The sequence below is a fragment of the Periplaneta americana genome, chromosome 2, assembly GCF_040183065.1.
Source record: "Periplaneta americana isolate PAMFEO1 chromosome 2, P.americana_PAMFEO1_priV1, whole genome shotgun sequence".
Classification (NCBI taxonomy): Eukaryota; Metazoa; Arthropoda; class Insecta; order Blattodea; family Blattidae; genus Periplaneta; species Periplaneta americana.
Genome location: NC_091118.1, coordinates 18,313,991 through 18,341,242, shown reverse-complemented (window position 1 = coordinate 18,341,242; position 27,252 = coordinate 18,313,991). Strand labels below are relative to the sequence as shown.

General features: G+C 34.3%; 2 protein-coding genes across 3 annotated transcripts in view; both read right to left on the bottom strand.

Moving 5' to 3' along the window:
* Positions 1-744: 744 nt before the first annotated feature.
* On the bottom strand, positions 745-26,143 carry LOC138714723 (lopap-like). 2 transcript variants are annotated; one of them, XR_011336067.1, is made up of 6 exons: positions 25,985-26,143; positions 22,663-22,796; positions 17,822-17,904; positions 10,694-10,789; positions 2,685-2,814; positions 745-1,772 (listed from the first exon to the last, which is right to left on the bottom strand). XR_011336067.1 is itself a non-coding variant. In XM_069846812.1 (5 exons), the coding sequence occupies exons 1-5, from the start codon at positions 26,099-26,101 to the stop codon at positions 7,650-7,652; spliced, it is 591 nt and encodes a 196-aa protein (XP_069702913.1). In that variant the 5' UTR covers positions 26,102-26,143; the 3' UTR covers positions 7,335-7,649. The 2 variants fall into 2 exon arrangements, 1 of the variants encoding a protein (XP_069702913.1); XM_069846812.1 differs by lacking the exons at positions 745-1,772; positions 2,685-2,814 and adding an exon at positions 7,335-7,810.
* LOC138714736 (lopap-like) overlaps positions 7,335-27,252 on the bottom strand; it is a 44,841-nt gene continuing 24,923 nt past the window's right edge. Inside the window, exon 6 of the transcript XR_011336070.1 lies at positions 7,335-7,488. The gene's annotated coding sequence lies outside the window, so the exon portion shown is untranslated. The remainder of the gene's footprint in view (positions 7,489-27,252) is intronic.

Here is a 27,252-nt window from a genome sequence, read left to right as displayed (position 1 = left end):
TATTCTTCTGCGGTTAATTACACACTTTATTGAGTATTTTGTAAGTCGTGCCACACCCATCTAGCTTTGGTCTCTATTGAATTTCGCGCTATTAAATACGTATCTCGTAAGAAGGTAAAATACATTGAACTGAAAGAGTGTAATATTCATTGTGTTGGCGCTACTGTTATCGATATATCTAACAAGAATCGACCATTTTTGTTTGCTATTTGAAAGGTGATTTTTGTGTTCATGATACTTTGTGAAGTGTGGTTTTGTTTTTAAGAGTTTGTGTGATTTTTCAAGAAGAGTTGTAGTCCAATGCATATTCATAAGGTAAAAGTCACCGAAAATATGTCTAAGATTTGCTCTTTGATCTTTACAATAGCGTTACCAAAGGAAGGCGTATAGCAAGAACCTTCCCTCTCTCCAAAGACGGGTTAGCATGGGAGAGAGGGGTTTGGGTGAGGTAGTGACATTCGTAGACAATTGTGAGTAATTATATGCAAGGCATACTAAAAGCCTAAACTAACCTAAACTGGTCGACCTTACGATAACTCGTATTTTCTCTGTGATCTATATGGAAACGCACAGAAATAAGATTATATCACAGTCTAGTATTATGTACGAAGCTCAATGCATAGTAAATATGCATCCATAGATAGTCGCTAACCACTAGGATCGCTAATATCGCCTCATTACAGACAATGCGGAATAGTACCGGCACAGTCTATTATTCCTAGCACCCTCACAACTCAACCTTCGTGAATGTATATATTAGACTGTGATTTTATGCTGTTCCTCCCTGCCACCTGCATCTTCCACCTCGATAGAATAATCCTGCCTGTCCGCACCTCTCTGTTGGATCCAGGGTTGCCAGATTCTCTCATTAGGAATCCTGGGCAGGTGATGATACTGCATCCCTTAACGTGGCTACACATTGAAATAATTCAGTATGATACAACTGATTTTCTTCTTTCCATATACTCATATTTAAGCTAATTATCCAGAATTATATAGAGCCTGAACTTTTAATTTTGTTATATTTTTGCTAGATTATGAACTGTCCTTCCTTTTATTCATAAATTCTGGAAAAATAATATTATATTACAGCCTGGTCTACCCAGAAAAAATGCATGATACAGTGTTTAATTTCTATCAATAATAAATCGACTTCCAAAGAGAGTAGAGAATAAAGATACCTACCTAATACCTAATAGCCCTACATGCTATAGTATTATCGTTTTTATTTCAATACAACCTGATAAGGTCCACCGCTGTGGAGTAACAGTTAGCATCCCTAACTATGAAACGAGCAAGACCATGTTCAATTTCTGGTTGAGGTTTTGGTCAATGTAGAGTATCCACCGGCCACTGAACGAATATTGCACACTTTTGTCACTGCCAATGTGGCACTATAGATCATTTTTGAATACTTTTATCACAATCACAACACAAAATCTTACTGTACCATATATAGAGAATTATTACTACATTAACACATTCAGTATATCACGAAGCATGTAAAATGCAATTATTATGAAAGTCGCCAATCGCTTACAGCTCTCCCAGTGATCACATCAATTATCTACAACTCAATACTTTAAATACAAGGCATTCTGAAGGTATTTTATCAAGTTCCTGTAGTGGCCGGGACATGAGTAACATTCACCATTTCACTTGCATTATCACTTTCATCTCACTCAGATGCTACATAACCAAATCAGTTCAGAAGGCGTAAAAAAAAATCCAATAGGAGGGACCAGGTGGCATTCACTGTAGTTGGACAGAGTCTTGAAAAAATGAATAAGAAATTTTAAAAGTACAGTAGAACCTCTATTATCCATGGTAATGAAGGGGATGGACTGAATAGTTAATCGAAAAACTCGAATAGTCCTTACCATAAAATATTTTCATAAATTAAATGCATAATGCATAAAGTTTCGTATTTTTCTCCGTGATGTTGTGTTTAACATGCTAGATATGGATCAGAAGTTCACTAATTTATGTCTGGTTGTTTTTTTTAAGGACCAAGGAAAATCCTTGGTTTTTTTCTTTTTTTTTTTTTTTTTTAATTTTATTTCATTAAATTGCGCACTGTTGTAACATCAGCCTCGATTTCTGATGCAAATGATAAGCCATAGTTTTTTTCTTTCCCAAACTGCCCTATTATTTGCACTTATTTTTTTCGATACCAATATTTGGCATAGTCAGCACGTTTTCTTCTGGAAGATATTATGCATAGAAGTTATATAGTATGGTCACTTGATTAGTAAGGACAATGACTGAATGGTGGACGGGTTTGCAGTAATTGTGTGGAAGTTGTTGGGGTCATTTATATGAAACCAGGTAGTGACTATTTTAAAAATTAGAAGAAACAGTCGTCCCCCTCCCCCACAAAGTGACCATTTTTCTTGTTGGTAGTGACAGCATTCCCACTACATAGTGTAACGTAAAGAATGTAACAACCCTTTCTAGAAAAAAAATACATACTAACATAATTTACAGTATTTCGTATTTCTTGTACAGCAGAAAATAAAGTGCGAGAGAAAGACAGTCGGATAATCCGCCTATCAGTGAATAGGGTGACGGCTAATCGAGGTTCTACTGTAACTCTAAAGAAATGAGTAAAAAGTTGTATTTTATCCTTTTTTTTTTTTTACATTCTGATACAAATATAACTCAATCCAGGACACACAACATACCATTAAAATCCAGGACGTCTGGCAGCCCTGGCTGGACCCCACTTTCACAGCAAATCTCTGCCCTTATTTGTGTTGGCACTCAGTTTTTCTTATATGCACGGTACATGTGCCTCGACTGGAAGCCAAGTACCTTAATGTGGTAATGCAATTGTAAAGAAATGTTCTTGCTGTAACTATGTATAGGCTATTATCTAAATAGTGATTTATTCATGATTTTTTCAGAGAAGCAGCTAAGTTATTAAATTTAAATTTGAAGTGTACATAGTGATAATGTAAATAATAAAAGCGAAAGGTTCAACAATATTATGATCATAAGTTTAAATTTATTGAAGATAATGTAAATATTGTAATAGTGTAGGCATTGTTTGAGAACGTAAAATTGCTAAAATCATATGTTGGGTAGTAGTGTCTATCCAGATTTAAATCCTTTAATGTAACATTTGTAACATACATGCTTATGTGTTTGGTAATTTTCCAGAACATCTACACCAAAGAAGGCACAATTTTCTTTTGCGTTATTTGCTTTCCTGAGATGTATAACAGTGATAAAACCGTGAATTTAGTTTGCAGCCACAAATGCTTTCAACATAAAAATTGTTTGTTACTTAACCTTGTTACAAATAGAGGTTCAGGACACAATACCAGAGAAACTGACAGTTTCCCTAGTAATTCGTCCTGGACCTCTCTCGTATTATGCTGGTAATGTGGTAATTATAGTAACAAGTTGGGAAAGAGGGAACTACAACAGTGCTTTAGAATATACAAGTAAGTATTTTATGTTTTAAGTACTTGTGCCTTCAAACTAAAACCATGTGTTTATCACTGTATATATATATATATATATATATATATATATATATATATATGCTATTTCACAGAAGCCAATGAAGTAAAAGAAAATTATGCATCCTTAGGTGTAATCGTATATACTACTGAAAATGACAAATGTCGGCGTTTTGTGGTTCTGATATGGTTATAGTTGAGTTTCATTTTACATATTTTTAGTAATATTACATATTATATAAAGAATGAAAAATTTTTGTATATATCTATGCAATTGTTGAGTTTTTAATTTTTTTATTAAATTTGTTTTATTTTTCAGAGTAAAGTATTGCATTTTCTTTCATATATACTTGGACATAAATATTAACGTCCCTGTCCCATAACACCGCTTGGAGGGCCGCCTTTTGTCCTCACTATAGTACACGATGCTGGTAAAGAGGGAGGGCCCGGAACTGACGTCATTATGTTCTGTTCGTAACTATAGGAAATACTTCAATTTGTCCACACCCGTGGAGTAATAGCTAGTGCGTCTGGCCGCGAAACCAGGTGGCCTGGGTTCAATTCCCGGTCAGGGCAAGTTACCTGGTTGAGGTTTTTTCCAGGGTTTTCCCTCAACCCAATATGAGCAAATGCTGGGTAACTTTAGGTGCTGGACCCCGGACTTATTTCACCGGCATTATCACCTTCATCTCATTCAGACGCTGACTAACCTAAGATGTTGATAAAGCGTCGTAAAATAACCTACTAGAATAAAAAAAAAGACTTCAATTTCTGAAGCTGGCTTAAGAAAATGGTTCTTTTATAAATAAAAATAAACATAAAACTGTGAATTTCAACACTTTGTCTGTAAAACACAGTAGTTCGGAGTGCCTCAACTCTATACATTTGCACTGATGTGTTCTCAGAATCTGGGACGGTCAGGTATGCCGGTCATTTAACTTTGTTACAAATTGAAAGCAGGCTATTAGCGAGGAGTTTGGGTCAGGTGTCAGGTAAGTCAAAATACCATTATGTTTGTGACACAAAAATATTTTTCTAGGAAATCTTAAGGCACAAGAAAAAGCATAGATTGTGGCAGAGATAAGTTGTATTTACAAGCTATACAATGGGGTGGAAATGGCAAATTGACTTTCCAGACTGCACCCTCCGACTTCAACTGACCAGTTAAATTGTGACATTTTTGTGAATTTAATGCATTAATAAATAGTAATTTTTAAATTACATATTTGATTAATATTGCACATTTAATTACATATTTTCCCGATATTTACTACATTTATATATATATATATATATATATATATATATATATATATATATATATATTTTTCTCTTTTCGATATTACATCAAAATCCGGGGCCTAATGATCAATCAATCTTCCTAATGTATCCAGCTGTTTGCTGACAACATAAAGTCCACTGTAGTCTATTCAGTTGTTGTTTTTCACGAGAAATGAGGGGTATTTTGATCGGTGTTCATTATAGATGCCTGTTGCTAGTAGAGGTGGGGTGTAGTCAATATATACTGCAGGGCCGGGGCCTAATGATTACAAATCGAAACTTAATGTAAACATGTTTCTTCAGATTCAGATAGAATATTATGATAAATACAATGCATACTTTCATCTATAACAACGCCCCTTGCATTACACTGTAAAGTTGATATCAAACAATGAATTTTATGTACTGTAAAAAAGTCACATTTCTGACGCAGTTTCAAGTTTGTCACAAAACCTTTGGGCAACTGGACTCTGAAAAAAAGTGTTACAAATATTGATGTCCTATATTTTTTATTGTACTCAAGTACCTTAAGGAAGATGTATAGATTAGGGGAAATTAAATGTTGTACTATAGGCATTTTTACTGATATGGATCACATTTATCCCAACATTTTAACACAAAACTTTTGTGCTCGATCAAACGAATAAAGTGTTATGGAAGTTTCAACATCTGACATCACTTGCTTAGCAATGGCAGTGAGTTACATTACACTATTCTGACGTCACTTGCTTAACAACTGACTCTTGCGTGTTTGCTCTAAAGGGATAGACTTTATTTTCTTGCAGGAATAAATTGAATATGACCCCCACCCCGCAGAATAAGAGTCTAGCTCTAATTGTAAAATCATATATCTTTCTGGGGAGTATTTCTTTCTCTTGTCATAGACACATTACTTCTGATTGAGGTTCTGGCTGATATGTACAGTAGTGGCAAAAAAAAAAAACCAGCCTGACCCTTGTAGCTGATTTCAGAGTCACAGATTCAAATTTTGCTAGTCACAAAACACATCCATCTTGTATAATTAATTGTAACAATGAAATGTATTGCATTTGTTCGATTCTTACCGTCTTTTATTTCCTTCAGTGCCTCAAACTTACAGACGAAAAATCTTTGAGAGTTTTATTTTCATCTGGCATCAATAATACATTTCTACCTTTATCGGCAAAGATAACTGCGCAGTTTTACATTAAATAGCAGTACATACCTCTTGCTTCACTATCCTTATTGAAATTACCACGGTTTGACACAATACACAGCACAGGATTCTTTTGTACCAGCTACAAGGGTCGGTCCAGTTTTTTTGCCACTACTGTACATCTATTATCAGGCAGTATATCTCATTTGACGATATGTGTCAGAGTTTGTCTACATCTGAAGTCTGATTGTGTAATATGTAACTAATCAGCGATAAATGCAATGAAGGGGGAAAGGAACTGGCCACCATACCCCATTATCTCCTGACCTAGTTGCCTCATAAGTGGTGCCAGATTGGTATCACTTGTGCGGTTCAGACCTGTCTTCAGACAGTTGACTAAAGAACAACACAGGCACTACTAAAGAAACAAACCAATTGAGATGAAAGACAGTACAGTAAAACATTGAATTACGAGAATAATTCGTTTCGAAAACGTGCTCTTAATCCAAAACACTCGCATATCAAAGCCACAAAAAAAAAAAAAAAGCAAACTCAGATTATTTCGCTTCACAACCTTCTATTCATATAAAATACAGTATAATTTAGGTTACATTGAATGTAACAGTGCAACACAAATTACTTTACTGCATTTTGTTTTTGAGTGTCTTTTACCTGTTTTACTGCTTATTAAATTTCTTGAACATTAAAAAAAATATATTTTCACTATCACTAATGGAATCACTTCTGACTGCTTTACTGACTGGAATCTTTTCCTTTGACTAAGAACCTATGAATGACACCTGCTTTTGCCTCGTTTTCAGGATTTTGCAGAAATGTGATATTGTGTTGTTGTTAAACAGATTTATCACAGGCACTGCTACAACCATATCAGGGCAGTGAATTTGAACAAAATTTTGTACCGCTTCCCCATTTTACACACTGAGACAGAGAACGCGATGATATTCCACGGTGCCGCTGCACTGTGCTGTTGAAGGAAAGTTGTGATCACGTGACACACGGCAAGCAAAGCCATATTGCAAGACATCGCTCATTTAACAAAAAAAATGTTTCTTCATTGTTCGATCATTTTGCAAAACACTCGCAAACCAAGTTACTCATAATCCAAGGTTTTATTATAATTCCATTGTAAATACTTGTACAGATTTACCGTATTTTATCGAATACCACGCGCACTTTTTTTTTCCAAATATAAAGTAAAATATTTGGGTGTACAGCCTATTCGAAATTAAGTTGGCAACATTGCCCGATTTTCCTCCCGCACAACTCCTAAGGTAGTAGCACATCATCAAATTACTACAATACTGCTGATTTCTCATGAGGCCAGCATCGATCAGTAGAAGAGAGCTGTGGCAATGTCGTATTTGAAATTCTAGCCTAAATTTGAGGAGGAGATTATAAGGAAAGTTATGACCTTGAATCATGATTACAAGTAATGCAAAGTAAATTTATTTTGGCTCTTAATAATGCTTCTTACATGTGCTTCTTATACATTATGATTTTTCTCAATATGATGCATTAGCAAAATTTCGAATGCTAACTGCCATGACTATTTAGCAGCACTCGCCAAAATGCATCCTGTGTAACCTAGAAGAATCAAGAACATTTACGAAAATGTCCAGCTTTGGCATAAAATCTTTTGGATTCAGACTCAAAATTATAGTGGAAAGCTAGAAGGCGAATGGAGAACTTCCAAGTGCCTGGGCAATAGATACTACTACTGCTGCTACTACTGTATTATGGTAATATCACAAGCTTATGGTGTTGTCTTGGGTAGGATCAGGACAATTTGTCTGCACCTCCAGCTCGTACTGACTTCGATTCACTCCAATTCTTGCAAGAATCGCATCTATCTCAGGCAGGGCATCCTCATCTAATGTCTTCTGTCGGCTAAAAATTTTGGAATTGACTGTGAATTGCAAAGGAAAGAAAACATGAAATATTACTTTACAAGTAAATTTGTTTGTAATTAACCCAGATCAGAAAATAACTGACATGAACATAACAGTTATTTTCTCATTAAACATTTTACATATTTCATAACAATAGAATTCCTTTACCATGGTTGAGCGAAACTACCATTTATAGTTTATAATGAGTGTAGCATAACTACTGACACACTGCAAATTGTAACTTTTCTTGTTTAAAATTTTACAATGCACACCCAGTTTTAATGTTGAAAAGAATCATGACAGTTTTGTTCATTTTCATCTTTGGGGCTATTATTAATGACAGTAACAGGTACATTGACATAATACATCTACTACTGGGTTCAAAAAGTTCCCGGAATTTTACTACCATTTTTCGTATTAATATATAACAAGGGATATTATACATTTGTTTTGTTGGTAACATTCATGATGTCATTTCCTTAAAGTTTGTTGATAATGGCGATTGTTGGTTTTGAGTTGTAGGCAATTGTTTAGCATAGTGTTTTGTTTGTTCGTCGCATTTTGTAATTATGTCCACAGAGCAACGTACAAACATCAAGTTCTGTGTTTTGTTACACAAAACTCCTGCAGAGATATTGAGATTGTTCGAAGAAGCATATGGCGAAGCAGCAATGAAAAAAACTCAAGTGTATGCCTGGCATAAACGCTTTTCTGGTAGCCGCGATAGCATCAAAGATGACGTACGCAGCGGCCGACCAACAATTGCAACAAATGAAGCAATCACTCAGCATGTGCGTAATGTTGTGAGGGACGACCGACGTAAAACCATAAAAGAGATAGCAGCAGAGATCGGAATATCAGTCGGAAGTGTACACAGTGTTCTTCACAAGCATCTCAACATGCATTACGTGTCTCAGAAGTTAGTTCCGAAAATGTTGTCGGCAGAACGGAAAGAAACAAGAATGACTCTTGCTGGGGACATGATCAGTATGGTTGATGAAGATGGTGATTTCTTAAACAAAATTATTGCTGGTGATGAAACTTGGTGCTACTTGTACGACCCAGTCCCTAAACGACAGTCATCAGAGTGGAGATCGAAAACATCTCCTCGGAAGCAAAAATTTCCTAGGGACACTTCCAAAGGCAAAGTTATGTTGCAAGTTTTCTTCGACTCTCAGGGTCTCATCCACCATGAGTTCATTCCAGAAGGTCGTACTGTAACGAAAGAATTGTACGTAGAAATCCTCCGTCGTCTCCGGGACGCAGTGAGAAGGAAACGTCCAGAAAAGTGGGTAGAAAACAACTGGTTGCTTATGCATGACAATGCACCTGCTCATCGCGCAGTTATTGTAAAGAATTTTCTTGCCAGGCACAACATAACTGCTTTGGATCACCCACCATACTCTCCTGATCTCTCACCACCTGATTACTTTCTGTTTCCCCGTCTGAAAAGTCATCTGAAAAGACAGAGATTCAATGCTGAAGAGGTTATCGAAAACGCGACGAGAGCACTAAGACAGGTTTCACAAAATGGCTTCCAGGAACTCTACATGCTTTGGCAAAAGTGTGTTGTTGCGGAAGGCAACTATTTCGAAGGGAATGCTGTAGAATAGTGTTTAAGGTACGTTGTTTCTATGATACTAGCAAATTCCGGGAACTTTTTGAACCTAGTATGTATTTCTTCCAACAGCACAAGTTAGTTATTCGACGGCTGGTATAAATATACTATGGAACATTCAGATACTAACCTTCACAACAGAGTTTTTATATTAAGGTTACATTCAGTTGTTTACCATCAGTTCTGCGATCCTCTTCTACAAGATATGTTAATATATGCTTGGCAAAAATGTGGATACAATACAGGAATAAAAATAAACTCCTTCAAAAATGGTGGACAATTAATATTAGCTTCTATTTCTGCTGTAATAAATTTAACCCTAAAAGAACCAAACATGTTAAATAATTTCGACTTCTATGATAATGACATGGAATTATTATTACTAGACGATTTTGACAATAATAAACATTGCAAAAGACCAAAACACACATTCCGCCATGATGGATCGTGCAGCAAACTCGTAAAGCGAAGTTTTGATTTGCTGCACGGTTGCTACAGCCATTATAAGATGCCTGTATTATGAAAAGATGCTCTGTTCTGAACATTTTTTAATGAACCTGCATTATCATGTGTGAACATAACAGGTGAGTTTACCCTAAATATAATCCATTTCAGCCACCGGCGTGGCTCAGTCGGTTAAGGCTCTTCCCTGCCGCTCTGAACTTGCATTCGGACGCAGGTTCGATCCCCGCTTCGGCTGATTACCTGTTTGGGTTTTTTCCGAGGTTTTCCCCAACCGTAATGTGAATGCAAGGTAATCTATAGCGAATTCCTGGCCTCATCTCGCTATCACCAATCTCATCAACTCTAAATAACCCAGTAGTTGATACAGCATCGTTAAATAACCAACTAAAATAAAAATAAAAATTATCCATTTCGTCTTAAATACAAATGTGAACATATTCCACTTCTATATTTCTAACAGGGAGGGAAGAAAGTAGTTACCTCGCCTCTACTGCTCTCTGCATGTAGATTATGAGCAAGCTGCGTGCAAGAACGACATGAAATCAGATTTTTTAAATTTCTGTATTTTTACAAATTTGCAATTCTGAAACGAGAGACCCTCACCATCGTTTTCAGAAACTTTAAATTAGTCTACATTAACACTTCCAGTCAAATCCATTGTGCCCTACTAAAAACCCTCCCTTATGAGTAAGTGGATGATAAAACATTGAATTTTTTTATCTTCGTAGGTCAGTTGTGATAACGTCATTGATATATCTGTGTTATTTATGTACGAATGGTGTTTCTTAGTGTGCTTTAAATTGCTGCTGGTACTTACCAATAATTGTATTTTCCGCAACTTCTAAGCACATCCACCTCACCGCGTAGCGAGTGTAGTCAGTTTCCGCGGTCCATGAAGTTATTTCATACACATCTGAAAAAGGGAGTACGGTAGTATATTTGCTACAAAATGTTTATTACATCTCTAGAAGTATAATTGTTAAGTAGGGCCGAATTCTCTGTGCTAGCTTAGCATGTGCTGCTTGCTTGAAAAATAAAATAATCAATCAACCTTCTTAATGTATCCAGCTGTTTCCTGACAACATAAAGTCCACTGCACTCTATTCAGTTTTTGTTTTTCATGAGAAATGAGGGGTATTTTGGTCGGTGTTCATTATAGATGCCTGTTGCTGGTAGCCAGAGTTGGGGTGTAGTCAATATATACTGCAGGGCTGTGTCTTCTGCAACTGGTACTGATGATTTTAATTTACTTCATTTGTGGTTTATGGATGGTCAGTATAGAAGGATGTGTTCCAGATCTTCATCATGATTATTACACCACAGACAAGTAGGATTATCAGAAATGTGAAATCGGTGTAGGTACAATTGTGTGACAATGTGACCTGTTCTTGCTCTTGTTAAAAATGTTTGAACATGTCTGGGCAAGTTTTTGTGCATTTCCAGGCCATTTGGTTTCTTTTGTACAGACTAGAATTTTTCCTTTGTCAGAAGAGAGGCAATTGTTGATCCATAGGTTTACAAGATGAGACTTCACTGGAGCAAAAGCACTGGACAGAAATATCACTTGAAGAGGTCTTGGTTGCAAATATGTTGCCTGTTTTGTAACATTACCGACTTTCTCGTTTCCAGGTATACCACAATGACTAGGTATCCATTGAAATGTTATTTCCTTTTGGAGTTTTTTTAGTTTACTTAGTTGTTTCTGAATTGGAATAATTCTATGTGCGTATAGGTTTGGTACATATTTAATTATATTAAATATAGCCCCTTTGGAGTTGGTAATAGATTTTTCAGAACTCACTGAAGAGCAGCATCAATAGCCAGCAATTCAATGTCAAGACTGGAGGAGGATGAACATGGTATGAAATAACTTCCTTGATATTTTGGAATATAATACCCTGCTCCTAATGTCCCATTATTAGGATTTAGAGATCCATTTGTATAAATTTGAAGGTGATCCTTATATGTGCTGCAGAGTAGTTCCATGGCATCTAACTTAAGAATGTATGAAGGATCATTTTTGGAATGATTTCCTGGAATTTGTATGCTATGTTCTGGAATCACCCATTTTCATAGAGGAATTTCGTTCACAACTGTAATTTTAGCATTGAGTATGTCTGTGATATAGATTGGCATTTCTTCTTTGTTTATTTTATAGAAATTACACAGGATACTATTTAACAGTTTGAAGAACATCTGAGATCTGGATGAGGCTTGATATTTTAAATGTATTTTTAGATCCTTTTGTAATGTATAGTGTTTGATTGGTTGAATATTACATTCAATTTCTAGGGCAACAGTTCATGTGGTTTTTGGCACTCCGAGGCATAATCTTAAAGCTAAGCTTTGAAGAACAAAAATTTTTTTGTAAATGGGTTGCTGATGCTCCTCCACATATTTCACATCCATAGGTCAATTTTGATCGTATATAAGCATTATAAAACAACGAATTGTCGTGATATCTGATCTCCATTCCTTATTAGCTATGATCTTCAAGAGATTTAATCATGGTAGACACTGTGAAGCAACATTGGTTAAATGGGTTTTCCATAAAAGTTTTTCATCAAAAATTTGTCCTGGGATCTTAGGAGTTGGATTGTACTGAATTTCTTGATTATTCAAATAAATGTGAGGATTATAGTTATTTAAGCTATATCTTCTTGTTAAGACAGTATATTCAGTTTGTGATTGTGAGATAGATAGATTCCATTTGGATGCCCAATTACTGATATTATTTACAGTCGTTTGTATAACTCTTAATGATTCTTTTGGATCGTTGTTCATAGCCCATATTGTAACATTATATGCATAGATACTTATTTTTACCTCAGCTGGAACAACATTAGGTAAGTCTTTTAACATTATATTAAATAAATTTGGGCTTAGAACAGAACATTGAGGTATACCACCTGTAATTTTTTTGGATAAAGATAAATGATTATTTACTGAGGTTTGAATTGTTCTTTCATTAAGAAAAGAATGTAGAAATCTTAGCATTCTGCCTTTGATACCAGGTTTCATAGATTGTAATAAAATGGATCTGTGTGGAGCTTTATCAAAAGTGGCTTCTAAGTCTATCATTACAGCTAATATAGTCTTCTTTTCTGTAAAACTTTTATAAATTTCTTGAGCAAAATATAACAGAGCTTCAGTTGTGCCACATGATGGTCTAAAGCCAAATTGATAAGGGCTTAAAAGATTGAAAGTTTCAAGTCTCCAGGTTAATCTTCTGTGAACAATGCGTTTCAGTAGGTAATTTAGAAATGCAGGATGTTAAATATATCGGTCTATATGATTTAGGGTCCAATTTGTCTTTACCTCGTTCGAGAATAGGAATTACAATTGCATTTTTTTCCAAGTTTTAGGATAAAAGCCTGTTTTCCAAATATTATTGAAGAGATGGAGAATTTCTTGCCTAATTTTATCAGAGAAATTTAATAACATGCTGTTATGGATTTCATCTTCTCCTGTAGCAGAATTGTGTAGCTCTGATATTGCCAAGTTTATTTCTTCAGTGGTAAAAGCAATGTCTGTTATATTGTTATGATGAAAAATGAGTTGAAAATTACTTGTAAGATATTGTTCTTCTTTTTAGATATATTTAGGCCATGATGAATTATTAGTCAGGCTTTGGGCATAGTGTGAATTTGAGAGTTCTGGCTTTTTATCATTTTCTGTTATTATTGTTTGATTACTATCTTTAAGGTGAGTGATATGTTCATAACTCTTGTTTTCTATGGCTTTAAATCTTTTCCGTATAGTTTTAGATGAAGTATTTGTATTTAAGGAGCCAACAAATTGCTGCCAACTTGTTCTTTCGGCTTCAAGAATACTTCTTATGAGATTTGCCCTTGCTTTATTATATTTTATTTTGTCATCAACTGTCCTCGTTTTCACCCATTGTTGCCGAGCAGATTGCTGTTGTTTTCCCATGTAAGTTAAATCATTATTCTGCCTGACTTTCATAGGTCTACAAGATTGTTGTTTGATAGTGGGAAGAGACTGTTTTGCTCTAGTTATGATGACATCAGTAATTTCCGAAGTTCTGGAACCAATAGTTTTTTGAGACACTGTTGTTTAATGTTTAAAATTGTTAAATCTTGTAGTATCATTATTGAACGTACACCAGTTTGCGGACTTTATTTTCCATTTTGTTTTAGGTAGCATGTTATCTGGCGAGTTATTTGTAGAGGATGAAAATGTAATATAAACAGGAAGATGATCACTTGACAAATCTTCACCAACACTCCAGTTTTTGAAATTATCATATATGTTTGATGAGCAGAGAGAGAGATCTAGAGTACTTGTAGATCCTGTACTTGCACATTGATATGTTGCTGTTTTGTTGTTATTCAGTAACCATTTGTAGATTATGTTTCCATATTGATTTGAAGGTCCATTGTTCCATATATGATGTTTACTGTTAAAGTCACCAACTATGATAAATTTGTGATCAGATGGGATCAGTTGTTCTATATTATCCATGACTAGGTTTAGGCCTGGAGGTATATATATATTGACAACTGAAAATGAAATGTTATTCTGAAGTAATAATTTTGTCCTAATGTATTCTATTTGGCCTTAAAATTGTTGTTTAGATTCAATTACATGAATGGAGTTGTGGATCATGGTAACAATACCTCCACCTCCTCTATCTTCACGAATCATTAAAAATTTTGTACTCAGGAAATTTGTAAAATTTTAAAATATCATCAATCTGAAAAGATTCTTGTATGCATATTATAGAAGGCTTTTTGTTTTGAATTTCTTGCTTTAATAAATCCATTTTGTTTCTTAAAGACCTAGAGTTCCATTGTAAAATTTTTAGAGTGTCTATATCTTTTTCGTTAACGTTGCCTTTTCGTTTTAATTCTCGGTCTTTAAATGTACTACCCAATGAGACATGGAATTTTTTCTTTTTAGCCTCGTCTTTTATATTACAGAGAATGGATTTTGCTGGTGCATTGGACTGACACCATACTTCAATCCTTTTGGTATTATATTTGCCTCTTTGTCTCATTATATGGTTCTTTTCAATATTAAACTTGGCTCTGATTGACTGGACGGTGTGACTTTTAGTGTTCCAAATAAGTACTTCAGTACGATTCCTGGCATCTCTCAGTGCAGTCCCTACAATAACAAAAGAGAAAGTTTGATTATCAATATACTTATTTTATTTGAGGACAAATATGCCAATAAATAATCATTGTTCTAACATGTATTGTATTCTTTGTTGTCATAGAGCATTCACTTGAAAGTTATTGCTGCAAATTTATATCTCAGACTAGAATAAAGAGCAGAAAATTATAAATCCCTCTCAAGATGTAAATACCCTAAATCATTCTGTAACTAATATTATTTGTAACCAGTTTTTAGTAAGTGAATTTTCATTTTATACACTCATTTTCAGGATCAAATTTAACACTTGTACGAGTATTTGTCACATGCAAAGGATAGCTCTTATTTAATTTAACATGGTTGGACAAATCGTTGCAGGACATAGTAAAAAAAGTGACTGAAATCAAGAAGTTAAGCTGAATTAAATAGGTTGAAAGAGTAATGAAACGGAGAAAAATTCTCTCCAGCGCCGGGATTTGAACCCGGGTTTTCAGCTCTATGTGCTGATGCTTTATCCTCTAAGCCACACCAGATTCTACCCCGCGTCGGAAGAATCGTCTCAGTTTTAAGTTCCAACTCTTGGGTTCCCTCTGGTGGCCGCCCTCTGCACTACGCCATAGATATCTATGAACCTAGGACCGAAGTCCACACATTTGCTGAGGTGCACTCATAATGAGTGACTAGTTGGCCGGGATCCGATGGAATAAGTGCCGTCTTAAATCACGAAGTGATTTACGCATATCATATATATTATTATAATGTACCGAAGTACATATGATATTTCCATGCAGATATTCTGCGTCATCATACGATGAAAGAGTAATGGAATGGAGAAAAATTGTCTCCGGCTCCGGAATTTGAACCCGGGTTTTCAGCTCTACGTGCTGACGCTTTATCCACTATCCGACGCCGGAGAGAATTTTTCTCCGTTCCATTATTCTTTCATCGTATGATGGCGCAGAATATCTGCATGGAAATATCATATGTACTTCGGTACATTATAATAATATATATGAATTAAATAGGGTTAATGCTTGCTTGTTATTTATATTTGTCTGCTACAAAGTCCCTTAAAAAATGCATTTGAAAGTGGATATACAGGTACTTAAACAGGAACTCACTAATTTGACAGAACTTTCAATCATCATCATTATATTGCATCCAAGGTATAGGCCGAGTGGCCTATTCAGATCTCAATAGCTGCCAAGAAGTGTTTTCATCTGTTCTTCTTCCGTGTGGTGTATACTTTACAATTTGGATTGGTAGCCTGTTCCTAGCCGTGCGTTGTACATGTTGGATTGAATTTTTAACTGTATTTAGGAACTGGTTTAACATTGAATTCTGTAGAATTGCCTCATTGATTTTATAATCTTACCAAGAATAGTTTGCTATTCTCCTTAAAAATCTCATTTCTTGTGCCGTGATTCTTGAAGTATCAGTTTCTTTAATTATCCCGGTTTCACATCCATATGAGTGTTGGTGTGACGAAGATTGTTATATATTTTCAATTAATATTAGGCAGAAGGGGATAAGAATCGATCGAGACTACAGTAGGGACACGAGAAACAAGAGGAAGATGTTAATACTTACTTACTTACTTACTTACTGGCTTTTAAGGAACCCGGAGGTTCATTGCCGCCCTCACATAAGCCCGCCATTGGTCCCTATCCTGAGCAAGATTAATCCAGTCCCTACCATCATATCCCACCTCCCTCAAATCAATTTTAATATTATCTTCCCATCTACGTCTCGGCCTCCCTAAAGGTCTTTTCCCCTCTGGCCTCCCAACTAACACTCTATATGCATTTCTGGATTCGCCCATACTTGCTACATGCCCTGCCCATCTCAAACGTCTGGATTTAATGTTCCTAATTATGTCAGGTGAAGGATACAATGCGTGCAGCTCTGCATTGTGTAACTTTCTCCATTCTCCTGTAACTTCATCCTGCTTAGCCCCAAATATTTTCCTAAGAACCTTATTCTCAAAAACCCTCAATCTCTGTTCCTCTCTCAAAGTGAGAGTCTAACAACCCATCACCGTAAAAAACAGCTTGTTACGAAACCTAACAATAAGAAAGATGTTAATAATCATATTAATTTAGAAAAAACTAGAATGAAAGACACTTTGACAGGAACGCATTTAACTCTACTAGTAACTTTGTTCTTACATCGTTTACACAGAGCAGATGCGCTTATGTTCACTTGATTACCTCCACCCATAGGATTGGTCAGCCAAGGACTAGTGGAGCGAAACACAACCGTTCACCCCGACAACCAAAGAGAGATTGTAGTAGGAGTTAAAGTTCATAAACATAAGGGAAGATGATATGAAAGTAATAAGAGAAACACAAATGAAGTGTTAAAATGATAGTAATGTAAATGTAAATAAATGTAGTGATGGCACGATATACATCACTACATGTAGACAGATGTAACAGCTGTTGACAGTAAATATTCATATTCATATTATATTTTCAATCTCGTGTGTTTTTGTACTTGAGTTGAATGTGTTCTGTTGGCGATCCCCTTTATCTGAAGAACTCTATCGGGAGACAAGTAATCTTTTATGATGACACTCTCAATTCCTTACAAATCTCAAACAAACTTTTAATAGAAAAGTAAAATATAAAAAAAAAAAAAAACCATTCTAGTTACATTGTTTTTATTTTAATGATATAGATTGTGAATCTGGAAAAATGACATTCTAATAGCATGACGTAAATTGTAGCACCTTTTTTCTTATTCAAGAACGATCACCATTTAAAGTATCATTTTATTGTTTAATAGAAGGACAATAGCATTGATAAAAAATAAATATGATACTTACTTCCCTCCAACGCAAGGCTCAGAGTTAGCGCACTTATGTCTGTCATATTTAGCACTTGAAATCTGTGTTCATACACTCCTGAGCTGTAAATAAATAAAGAAGACTTTATAGTAATACCCGTCCAAGGCGAGTGAGGACCCAGCAGTTCTGCGAACTAAACTGTTTATCTGCTGAGGTTGAGCGTATATTCATGTTCCCTCTTAGTCGGCCTGTACACTAGGGCTATTAAAAAAAAAAATCAGAATTTCAAAACATAAGGATGTACAAAAGTTGTCTTGTAGTCTCTACTATAACCAGTAAAGAACTAGGTCTCTGATTACATTTTTCACCGAGCTGCAGGAGGTCTAAAGATTATCGTGTAGGCCTACTTAGAGTAACATTTTTATTTTATATATATATATATATATATATATATATATTTCTTTGGTGCATGGTCAATGGCGCTCAAGTCACTTCTTTTCTACAATTTTTAGTGTCTGAAAAGCTATTAAAAAGAAAAGCTTAAGTTTTCTTTTGGTATTGCTGACTTGTGTCTGGGTGGAATGCAAGCCATAATATAATAAAATGATCATTTTGCCTTAAGTCTTATTTTCTAACATTTTGTCTGTATTAACGGTTTATGTCAACATATGCCCATCACTATATGATGTACTGGACCACTTACGATTTTTATGCTTCTGTACTTAAATTAAGAGGTGCAACATTGTATTAATGAGAGCTTGTAAGATTTCCACTGTTGTTGCATTCTAGAATATGAAAGAATAGCGTTAACGAGTTCCTGAAAGTGTTACTAAGATGTTCTATAGTAGAAAGAAAATAGTTTTTCTTGTACAAAAGCAATAAAGTAAATGAATGTTTTTAATAGGAGTATTTTCTAAGTATTTCTATTTTTAATATAAAATAGGCAAATTGACTTGCTCTGTAGATTAGAATCAAACTAAAATCATGATTTTAATGACTATTATTATTATTATTATTATTATTATTATTATTATTATTATTATTATTATTATTATTATTTACTTCATACAACTGGTTCCTTATGTATTATTTTCTTCTACTGCAATAAAATTTTTAATTTCTCTTCGTTCTGGTTGTGACAAACTATTGTGTCTATATAGAAACTTTAAACATTATTGCAGTGAATTATGTTCAAAGTGTAATTACTGTATAATATTGATAATGATAGCCTATACTCTATTTGTGTTACAGTATAAATGCATCGATGGAACGCTATATATTGTGTTCAGTGAAATATATTATTTATAACAAGTAACTAAAAATTATGTGTAACTAAGTCTATCACTAATAATAATTATTAACAGCCAGTCGGCTAAGGCGCTTGCCTGCCGATCCGGGATTGCATTCGGGCACGGGTTCGAGTCCCGCTTGGGGTGATTACCTGGTTGGGTTTTTTCCGAGGTTTTCACTAACCATAAGGCAAATGTCAGGTAATCTATGGCGAATCCTCGGCCTCATCTCGCCAAATATGATCTCGCTATCACAAATCCCATCGAGCTAAATAACCTCGTAGTTCATACAGCGTCATTAAATAACGAAGTAAAAAAATTATTAACTTTTATTATGTCCAAGCAAAAATGATGCCATGAAATCCAGATAAATATGTCGCACGGTCGCATCATATGACGTTGCATTAATATCTGGTGTTTCAGTTCCCTTTATAGTCTGACTGTACCGCCTGCAGTATGAGCATTGTTTGACAATAGAACAAGTGGTGCGCTCATCTCCCAGGTCCTCACTCGCCTTGGACGGGTAATAATATACAATGTCCAGTTTATTACCTGTCTTAGTTTTTAGATATTAATGGCAATTTTACAATGAGGAGTATAAACTATATCTCATTTGTTAAAATAGATTCTGCAACCCCTTAATTAGGAGGGAAAGATACACGACATGGTTTTAATATGGTAGAAAACCAGTGAATTAAAAAAAAAAGTTTCTTCTTTACAGTAATCTTTGACATGAAAAAATATATTTAATATAATTTAATGCGCATTTTTGCCCTTATCAGCTGATGCGACGCTATTTTTAAAGCTCTGGTCAACGGAGTTTTCAAGGGGAAACGATGACTAAAAATGGTTTACAATCTTTGATATGTGAAAAATACATTACATAAAATTTAATGCACATTTATGGCTTTGTCAGCTTCTGAGATGCTATTTTTTAAGGTCTGGTGCACTGGATTTTTTAATTACACTAAACTTTGATTACAATTTCCTTTGACGTTAATTTTTTGCTTTATTCTCGTAAAAAAAGTCGACATATTTTCGAAACTATTAAAGCTACATGCATGATATTTGGAACACGTATTCTTTAGGCTAATAGGAAAATGTCTCTGGAATAGAAATGTATTATTTCTTTGCATTTGAAAAATATCCCTCGGTATTTGTATTAAAGGAACTCAAAAATTCATTCTTAAAATATAATCGTATGTCTTCACATTTTGAAAGCCAGAATCAAAGTTATGCTTCAGACATTTTTTAAATATGTAAAATGTCAAAGAAAATTTGAATTTATCCCTAGCAATGGCTGAGATACATCCATTTTATAAAATTTTACAGGAGAAACAAAAGCTAATTTTAACAACGGGTTTTCTATAAACAGTTTCGTTACTTTGGCACCATAAAGTTACGACACAGACAAACATATATTGGAAATTTGTATTTGCTACCTTTCTGATTTTTGGTAGGAAACACATTTTTCATTTGGATGTAGCTGGCTTTGAACCCCCCATTTTGGATTTAGCTGTTTTTGCAATGGTGAAATGTAATTATTCACAAAATGTCAACCTATTATCCTTTATGAACTACTGAATTATATCAAGTGAAACAACATACGGATAATTCAAATTTGTTCAATACAAATAATTAAATTTAAGAAAAGAATACAAATTTACTTCTGTAAAGCTCACACAAAAATGAAATTGAATTATTCACAATATTTTTCATAGCTTTCGAATTAATTAATTAATTTGTTAACTACACAGAATGAAATGCTACAATAATGATTGCTAGTTAAAAATAGCAGAGAGTTCAAGTAGACAACAATGCAGGCTGGAGAAAATTAATAGCATTTGATATAATATGCGCGCCAAATCTGCATAGTGGATGTGGCTGATTCTGCACCTGACCGAGAACTTCTACCTCCATTTAAATGGAATTATACCAATTTTGCAACTTGACTCTTCACAGATCTATAGAAAAACTTACAGAGATCGTAAATACAGCATTAAACTCAATTTGAAAAAAAATGTGGATGTGGCTGACTATAATATTAGACAACTCATATGAAAGCTTCGTATAAAACGGAATTACTAATACACTTAAAAAAGTCTTCTCCTGCACAACCAATTTCCATTTGTGGAAAGAGCAAATGTGTATTGCTTCTAAATACGGGCTTATAGGAAATAAAGTAAATAATGAAAGGTAATAACAACCAGCTGTAATGGCTGGAGGATCATTGTCCATTCTGGTTGGACGATCATTCACCTTTGTGGAGGCATGTGGACATTAGCAGCAGTCGGCTAGTCAGCTCTTGCCCTTCATGGGTTGCTGAACCGCGGATTTATTTTGTTTTTCAATGAAAGGTGGTATTACAGTTGTGGTAGACAGAAGACTGTCTGCACTGGCTTCCTTCAAACATGTCAATTGGTTAGAACAAACTTATTCTGTGATATAACTGTTCTATTCGATAAAGATTAACTTCAGAAAATCTAAATATGATATGTACGTTGGGGTAACTTGCAACCAATAACAAGGAATGTTGCAGCAATGTCATATAAATTAGCTGATAAAAATATTATACCTACTTTTTTTAAACATGCAGTGCCTATTGTGCCATTTTTTCTTTAATTTACAGTGCTTTTCGTGCTGTTAATGCCCATTTTTTCCTGTCTGTTTTAAGTGTTATAAATGCATAAACACCCCAGTTCTACACATATGCGCAGTTCATAAAGTTGCTATACTTCGCAAAGTTAATGAATAGTTCCATTTAAAAATATTATCGAAAACTTCATGAGCGAGCCAAAAAAAGTTAATATGCACAGAGTTATGTCAATAAATATATAGTCCCGTCGCTCTAATTTCCAGCAGCCAATCATGTTCCAGGTCGGCTACATTTAAACGTGTGCGTCTTGTGATTTGCTGTTGATTCTCTAAGTAGGTTATTTTACGACGCTTTATCAACAGCTTTGGTTATTTAGCGTCTGAATGAGTTGAAGGTGATAATGCCAGTGAAATGAGTCCTGGGTCCAACACCGTAAGTTACCCAGCATTTTCTCATATTGGGTTGAGGGAAAACCCCGGAAAAAACCTCAACCAGGTAACTTGCCCCGACTGGGATTCGAACCCTGGCCACCTGGTTTCGCGGCTAGACGTGCTAACCGTTACTCCACAGGCGTGGACATTCGCTGTTGAAGATGTTAAGCATTTCCTAAGGCTGAATAAATGCTTAATATATAATCGACCGCAAGGCTCTTTCGTTGGCATTCGCAGAAAGCACACGAGGATGTTATTTGCCGCTCAATTATTTGCTGAATTACAGTGCGTTTGATTTATTATCATAGGAGCTACGACATGATAATGTTTAACGGTGTGGCAAATAGATCCCTCGTCTGGTAGCTCGGCATCAAAAGAACAAAAATTTCGAGCGATACTACCTACCTAGACTTTATAGAGCCTTGACTTCCTAAGATGTAAGCAAAGAGGAGGAGTCACACCGGGAATAACAGCGTCGGGACTATAGTAAATGTTTATAAACATGAATATTTTAATAAATTTAATGAAAACTTCTGGTGTAGACGCACCTTTAGTTGGGCTTACCTGACATTGAAGTCATATACATCATCTCTAACCAAGCCCTCAGGGGTAAGAGAAGCAACATCGTATCCACAAGTTGCATTGGCATTGTCCAATTCAGTTTTGAAGTGATATATTTCGTACCAAGTACCCAGAGCCTACAATAAAATCATATAGTCAGACATAATGATATAGGCCTATACATCTTGATTACACAACTTTTAACACTATATCATTTCAGAATATAAAGTGTATATAAAGTTGAGCAGAAATGTCTCCCTATTTTCAACTGTACATATTGAAGTCAAATATCAAACAGTAATATAAATTTATTCCTTATGGTAGGCTATGTCATTTTATCCTTCAGTTCAGTTCCACAATTCAATTGTTTTGTGCATGCATATTAATTCATTGTTATCGTGTACATGTGACTGAAGCAGTATTACATATGTTATTTAGTAGTTTTTTAACAAACTCAACATTCGGACCTTTTACATCCGAGTATTTTAGAAATATGCCAGATAATTTATTTCTGGTAGCATTTGTTTTATTTTATTGTTTCTTTTTAAATACTAGTTAGGGTCTGAGAACTGCTCACTTTTATGATTTTAATGCATCACCTTGTTGAAACTGCATTTGTGAAACTCTGTGAAGAATTTTAGATAAGGGTGCAAATAGTCATAGTCGCTGACGCTCCCTTTTTAAACCCTACTAACTAACTAACTACATTGTGGAACATTATTTTAAGACTGGCGAGCCTGTTGTAATAATACATTGTGCTTTGTGTTCCTACCCACAAGACCATAAAATTGTTGATTGCGTCATTTCGGAATGTGGCTTCAGCACTAAAACAGAAACCACCAGGTGACCAGGATCAGTGCGATCTCCACAAAACATTGCAATTGTGCCTCAAGCATTCGTAAGAAGTCCACAACATGCACCAGCTTTGCAATAAAGTAATCACAGCCTTATGAGAATTTTGCAACAGGATCTTAACTTTCACCCATACAGAATGCTAACGCTCCACGAACTGGGATATGGGAAATCGCCTGAGATGGTGCTCCACCATATACATCGAAATGCTAAAACGTTTCTGGATGTAACCTTCCCAAGAAATTGCATTGGTAGGGGTGGACCAACTTCCAGACTTCCTAGATCCCCGGTTTTAACTCCTTTGGATTTTTATACGTGGGGATTTATTAAAAATGTTGTGTACAGCAGAAAAGTTCGTAATTTGATTGATTTGAGACAGCGTATCATTCAAGCAGTTGAGCTTATAACACCTGGTCTGTTGGTGAACACCTGGCGAGAGGTTGAGTATTGTTTTGGTACCTTTCGAGCTATAAATGGTGCTCATGTTGAAGTGTACTAGTGGAAATAAAAACTTCTTCAGTCACTCTATATAATGCAGAAGAAATTTATTTTATAAACCTTATCCAAGTCACGGTATAAGCTGTTATTTCTGTATTATTTAGTGTGGACACAGTGTATATTATATAAATCTGAAGAAAATTACTGTAACAGTAACTGAATATTAGATTGAAATAATACACTGACACTGTCACACCCTATATATACAGAGCTGAAGTAATATAACTATGCAGTTTTTTAACAGCTTATTCCTTGGATAGAGTAGAACAAAAGAATTCTAATACCATATTAGTACCAAATGAATACTTTTCTACAAAAAAATTTTTTCCCTTAATTAATAATAATAATAATAATAATAATAATAATAATAATAATAATAATAATAATAATAATAGTAATAAATAATCATAATAATAATACTGTATTTCTAGAACAAAGGTACATATAGTTTTTTATATAATAATCATTATGATTATAAACCTATTACAATATTTTGTGTAAGGGGAGAGGATGGTATTTTTGATGAAAAATGACTAAATTTTCAAAAAAAAAAAATTCTTTAAAATACCCTGTGATATGTGTGGATCGGCATTTTTAAACTTCCTGCATTATGGATTTTTAAATCGCCCACTTTTATTGTTGTTTCCGGTAAATTAAATTTTCAAATTTTTTTTTCTTTAAAATACCCTTTGATATGTGTGGAATGCATTGCATAACATTTTGTGGGTATTTGTGCCCTTATTGGATGTTGAGACGTCATTTTTAAACTTCCTGCACTATGGATTTTTAAATCACTCGCCCGCTTTTATCAGTTTCCAGTAACTTCATTTCTTTTTGCTACATTGCCAGACAAAATGGATATAATTTCTGAACTATTAAAGATACATGCAAGAAATTTAGAACACACATTCTTTAGACTATTAGGAAACTTTTCTCTGTAACAGAATTTTGTTAATTGATTTCATCTTAAAAATACGTCGGTTTGTTTGCAAGAAAGGAAATCAGAAAATTGTTACTAAATTTTAATTGTTTATTTTACAAACGTAGGGACTAATATCAAAATTCTGTTACAGGCAGTTTGTAGAACATACTTTTGCAAATATATTGCAAAAACTGTTTGAATCTATCTTTAAAAACGGTTTAGATATATTGTTTTTAGTACAATCCTACATAGGGTATTTTTTTTTTTTTTCAAATTTGGGCCCCCCAAATAAGTTTTTTTTTTTTTTCAAAATATTTGTATTTTGTTGAGTTGCCACAGCTATGAGCTCTCTACATACAAAAAATTAATAATTTACACCAAATAGGAAAAGAGTTTTAAAAAATACCATCCTGTCCCCTTAACGGCCTCTGTCTCTCTCTTAAATATCTCTTAAATAAATCACGCTAGCACCCCCAGAAATAGTAAGTTATATACTTATGCTCAGGAGGCATACCACATAATTTTAAGACATTTTATTAAATAACAAAATGAAAAGTAAAAAAGAAAACCATAGATATCACAATAATTGGAGCTCTAAATTTCCTCTATATACAGTAATTTTTAATTTTTTTTTTTTTAATGAGCATTAGCAAATTGAATGTTCGGGAATTTAGCTATTATCTTGTTACAAAGCCTTGGACCGAAGCTGCTACTGTGATTATACGCTATAGTGGTGATATAATTAGATTGTGTCAAGCGTATGTTGTCTGATATTTTGTTTTTATATTTATGTGAATAAAAATTAAATATATTTTTTTTATTTTTATATACGAAATTCAATAAGATATTGTTATAAATTTGATGGATATCAAATACTTTAAATACTGAATACAACAGTTGTGAACGATAGTCAAGAGGTTTATTAAGACATATTTTTATTATTCTTTTCTGCAGCAGAGTGTACTATCTTTCCCTGTTAGAGTGTACTGATAAATTCAGTGTGTGAATGTTTATAGTATATTCTACAGTAAACAGAAACTCTTTGTTACTTACTTCTGTTATGTTGTATTCAGATGGGCGTGTCAGTTGTGGGCATGCTGTCAAAGTAGATTCAACTACCCCTGCACCACACCAACACAACAGCAGAGCCACCACCCATTTCGCGTACATGATGTTCGTAGATTGCAGCTGCTATGATTGCAGTCTGAAAACTGTTCATCTTTTATAGTTACCTTCTGATCCAATTACAGATAGAGAACAATCCCCTTGACTTCTTGTGAGTTCAGAGAGATAACTGTACAGTTTCTTGGACTTAGCCAACATTTTTTAGAAAAAAGAAGCAGATGAAGTACTGGGTCACCTTGCTGCATACAGATATGCTCTTCCTGATAGATAACTTTTGAACCTTTGCATGACTTCTGCATCTTGTCTTATTTTATTTCAAGAGATTATGCATCATGTTGACTGCATCGTCAAGAAATGAGCAGTTGCAAACATCTGAAGTCTGTATGTAACTTAAAACACACACTAGATACAGGATATTTAACATTTTTTTCCTCCAGCACTGTATCTTGTACAATAATGAAAATTAATATGTGTAAAACACTGTCTTTCTGCTATATGGAAAAAAAAATTACGATTAAAAAATATATATATATATATATATATATATATATATATATATATATTTTTTTTCAAAATTCAATTCACTGTGCAGTGATGAAGTGTTTCCCACATAACTGACAAACTATCCACCATTTATTGATGAAATTTATTGTGTGTATTTATGCATGTCATATCTACAATATGATGCAAGATCATTTGTCTATCTTTGATAGATTATCTGATAAACATAAATTCATTTAAAAAATGGTCAAAAGTCAGTATTTTCTTCTAACACAAAATAAAAAAATATATATTATATATTAAGAAATGTAGTGGAAAGAGCATGATATTGTAAACATGGTTTCAGCGATAAAATAAAAGAGAGAGAACATGAAGAAGTTTATGAGTTATGAGGGAAACACTTCATCACTGCACAGTGAACTACAACTATTATGAATTTTGAAAAAAAATATATATATAATTAAATTTTTTTAAATCGTAAAGATATTTTTTTCTTATGGCAGAAGGACAGTGTTTCACACATACCAATTTTCATTATTGTACAAGATACAGTAATGGAGGAAAAATTGTTGAATATTTAAAAAAATGTTAGTGCTGTAAGCTGTACCTAACCCCTTAAATGGATTCTGAGATCCTTATTTGCAGGAAAGACTACATGGCTTAATCAGAATATCTCCTTATTACAGATGGTACCG

Bases quoted from the DNA above. Each gene is read 5' to 3' on its own strand.
- LOC138714723 (XM_069846812.1), bottom strand. From the start codon at position 26,101: ATGTACGCGAAATGGGTGGTGGCTCTGCTGTTGTGTTGGTGTGGTGCA. The intron at 17,905-22,662 runs GTAAGCCCAACT...ATTTATTTACAG, and splicing joins GTATATGACTTCAATGTCAG to CTCAGGAGTGTATGAACACA. The intron at 7,811-10,693 runs GTAAGTACCAGC...TGCAATTCACAG, and splicing joins TGCGGAAAATACAATTATTG to TCAATTCCAAAATTTTTAGC.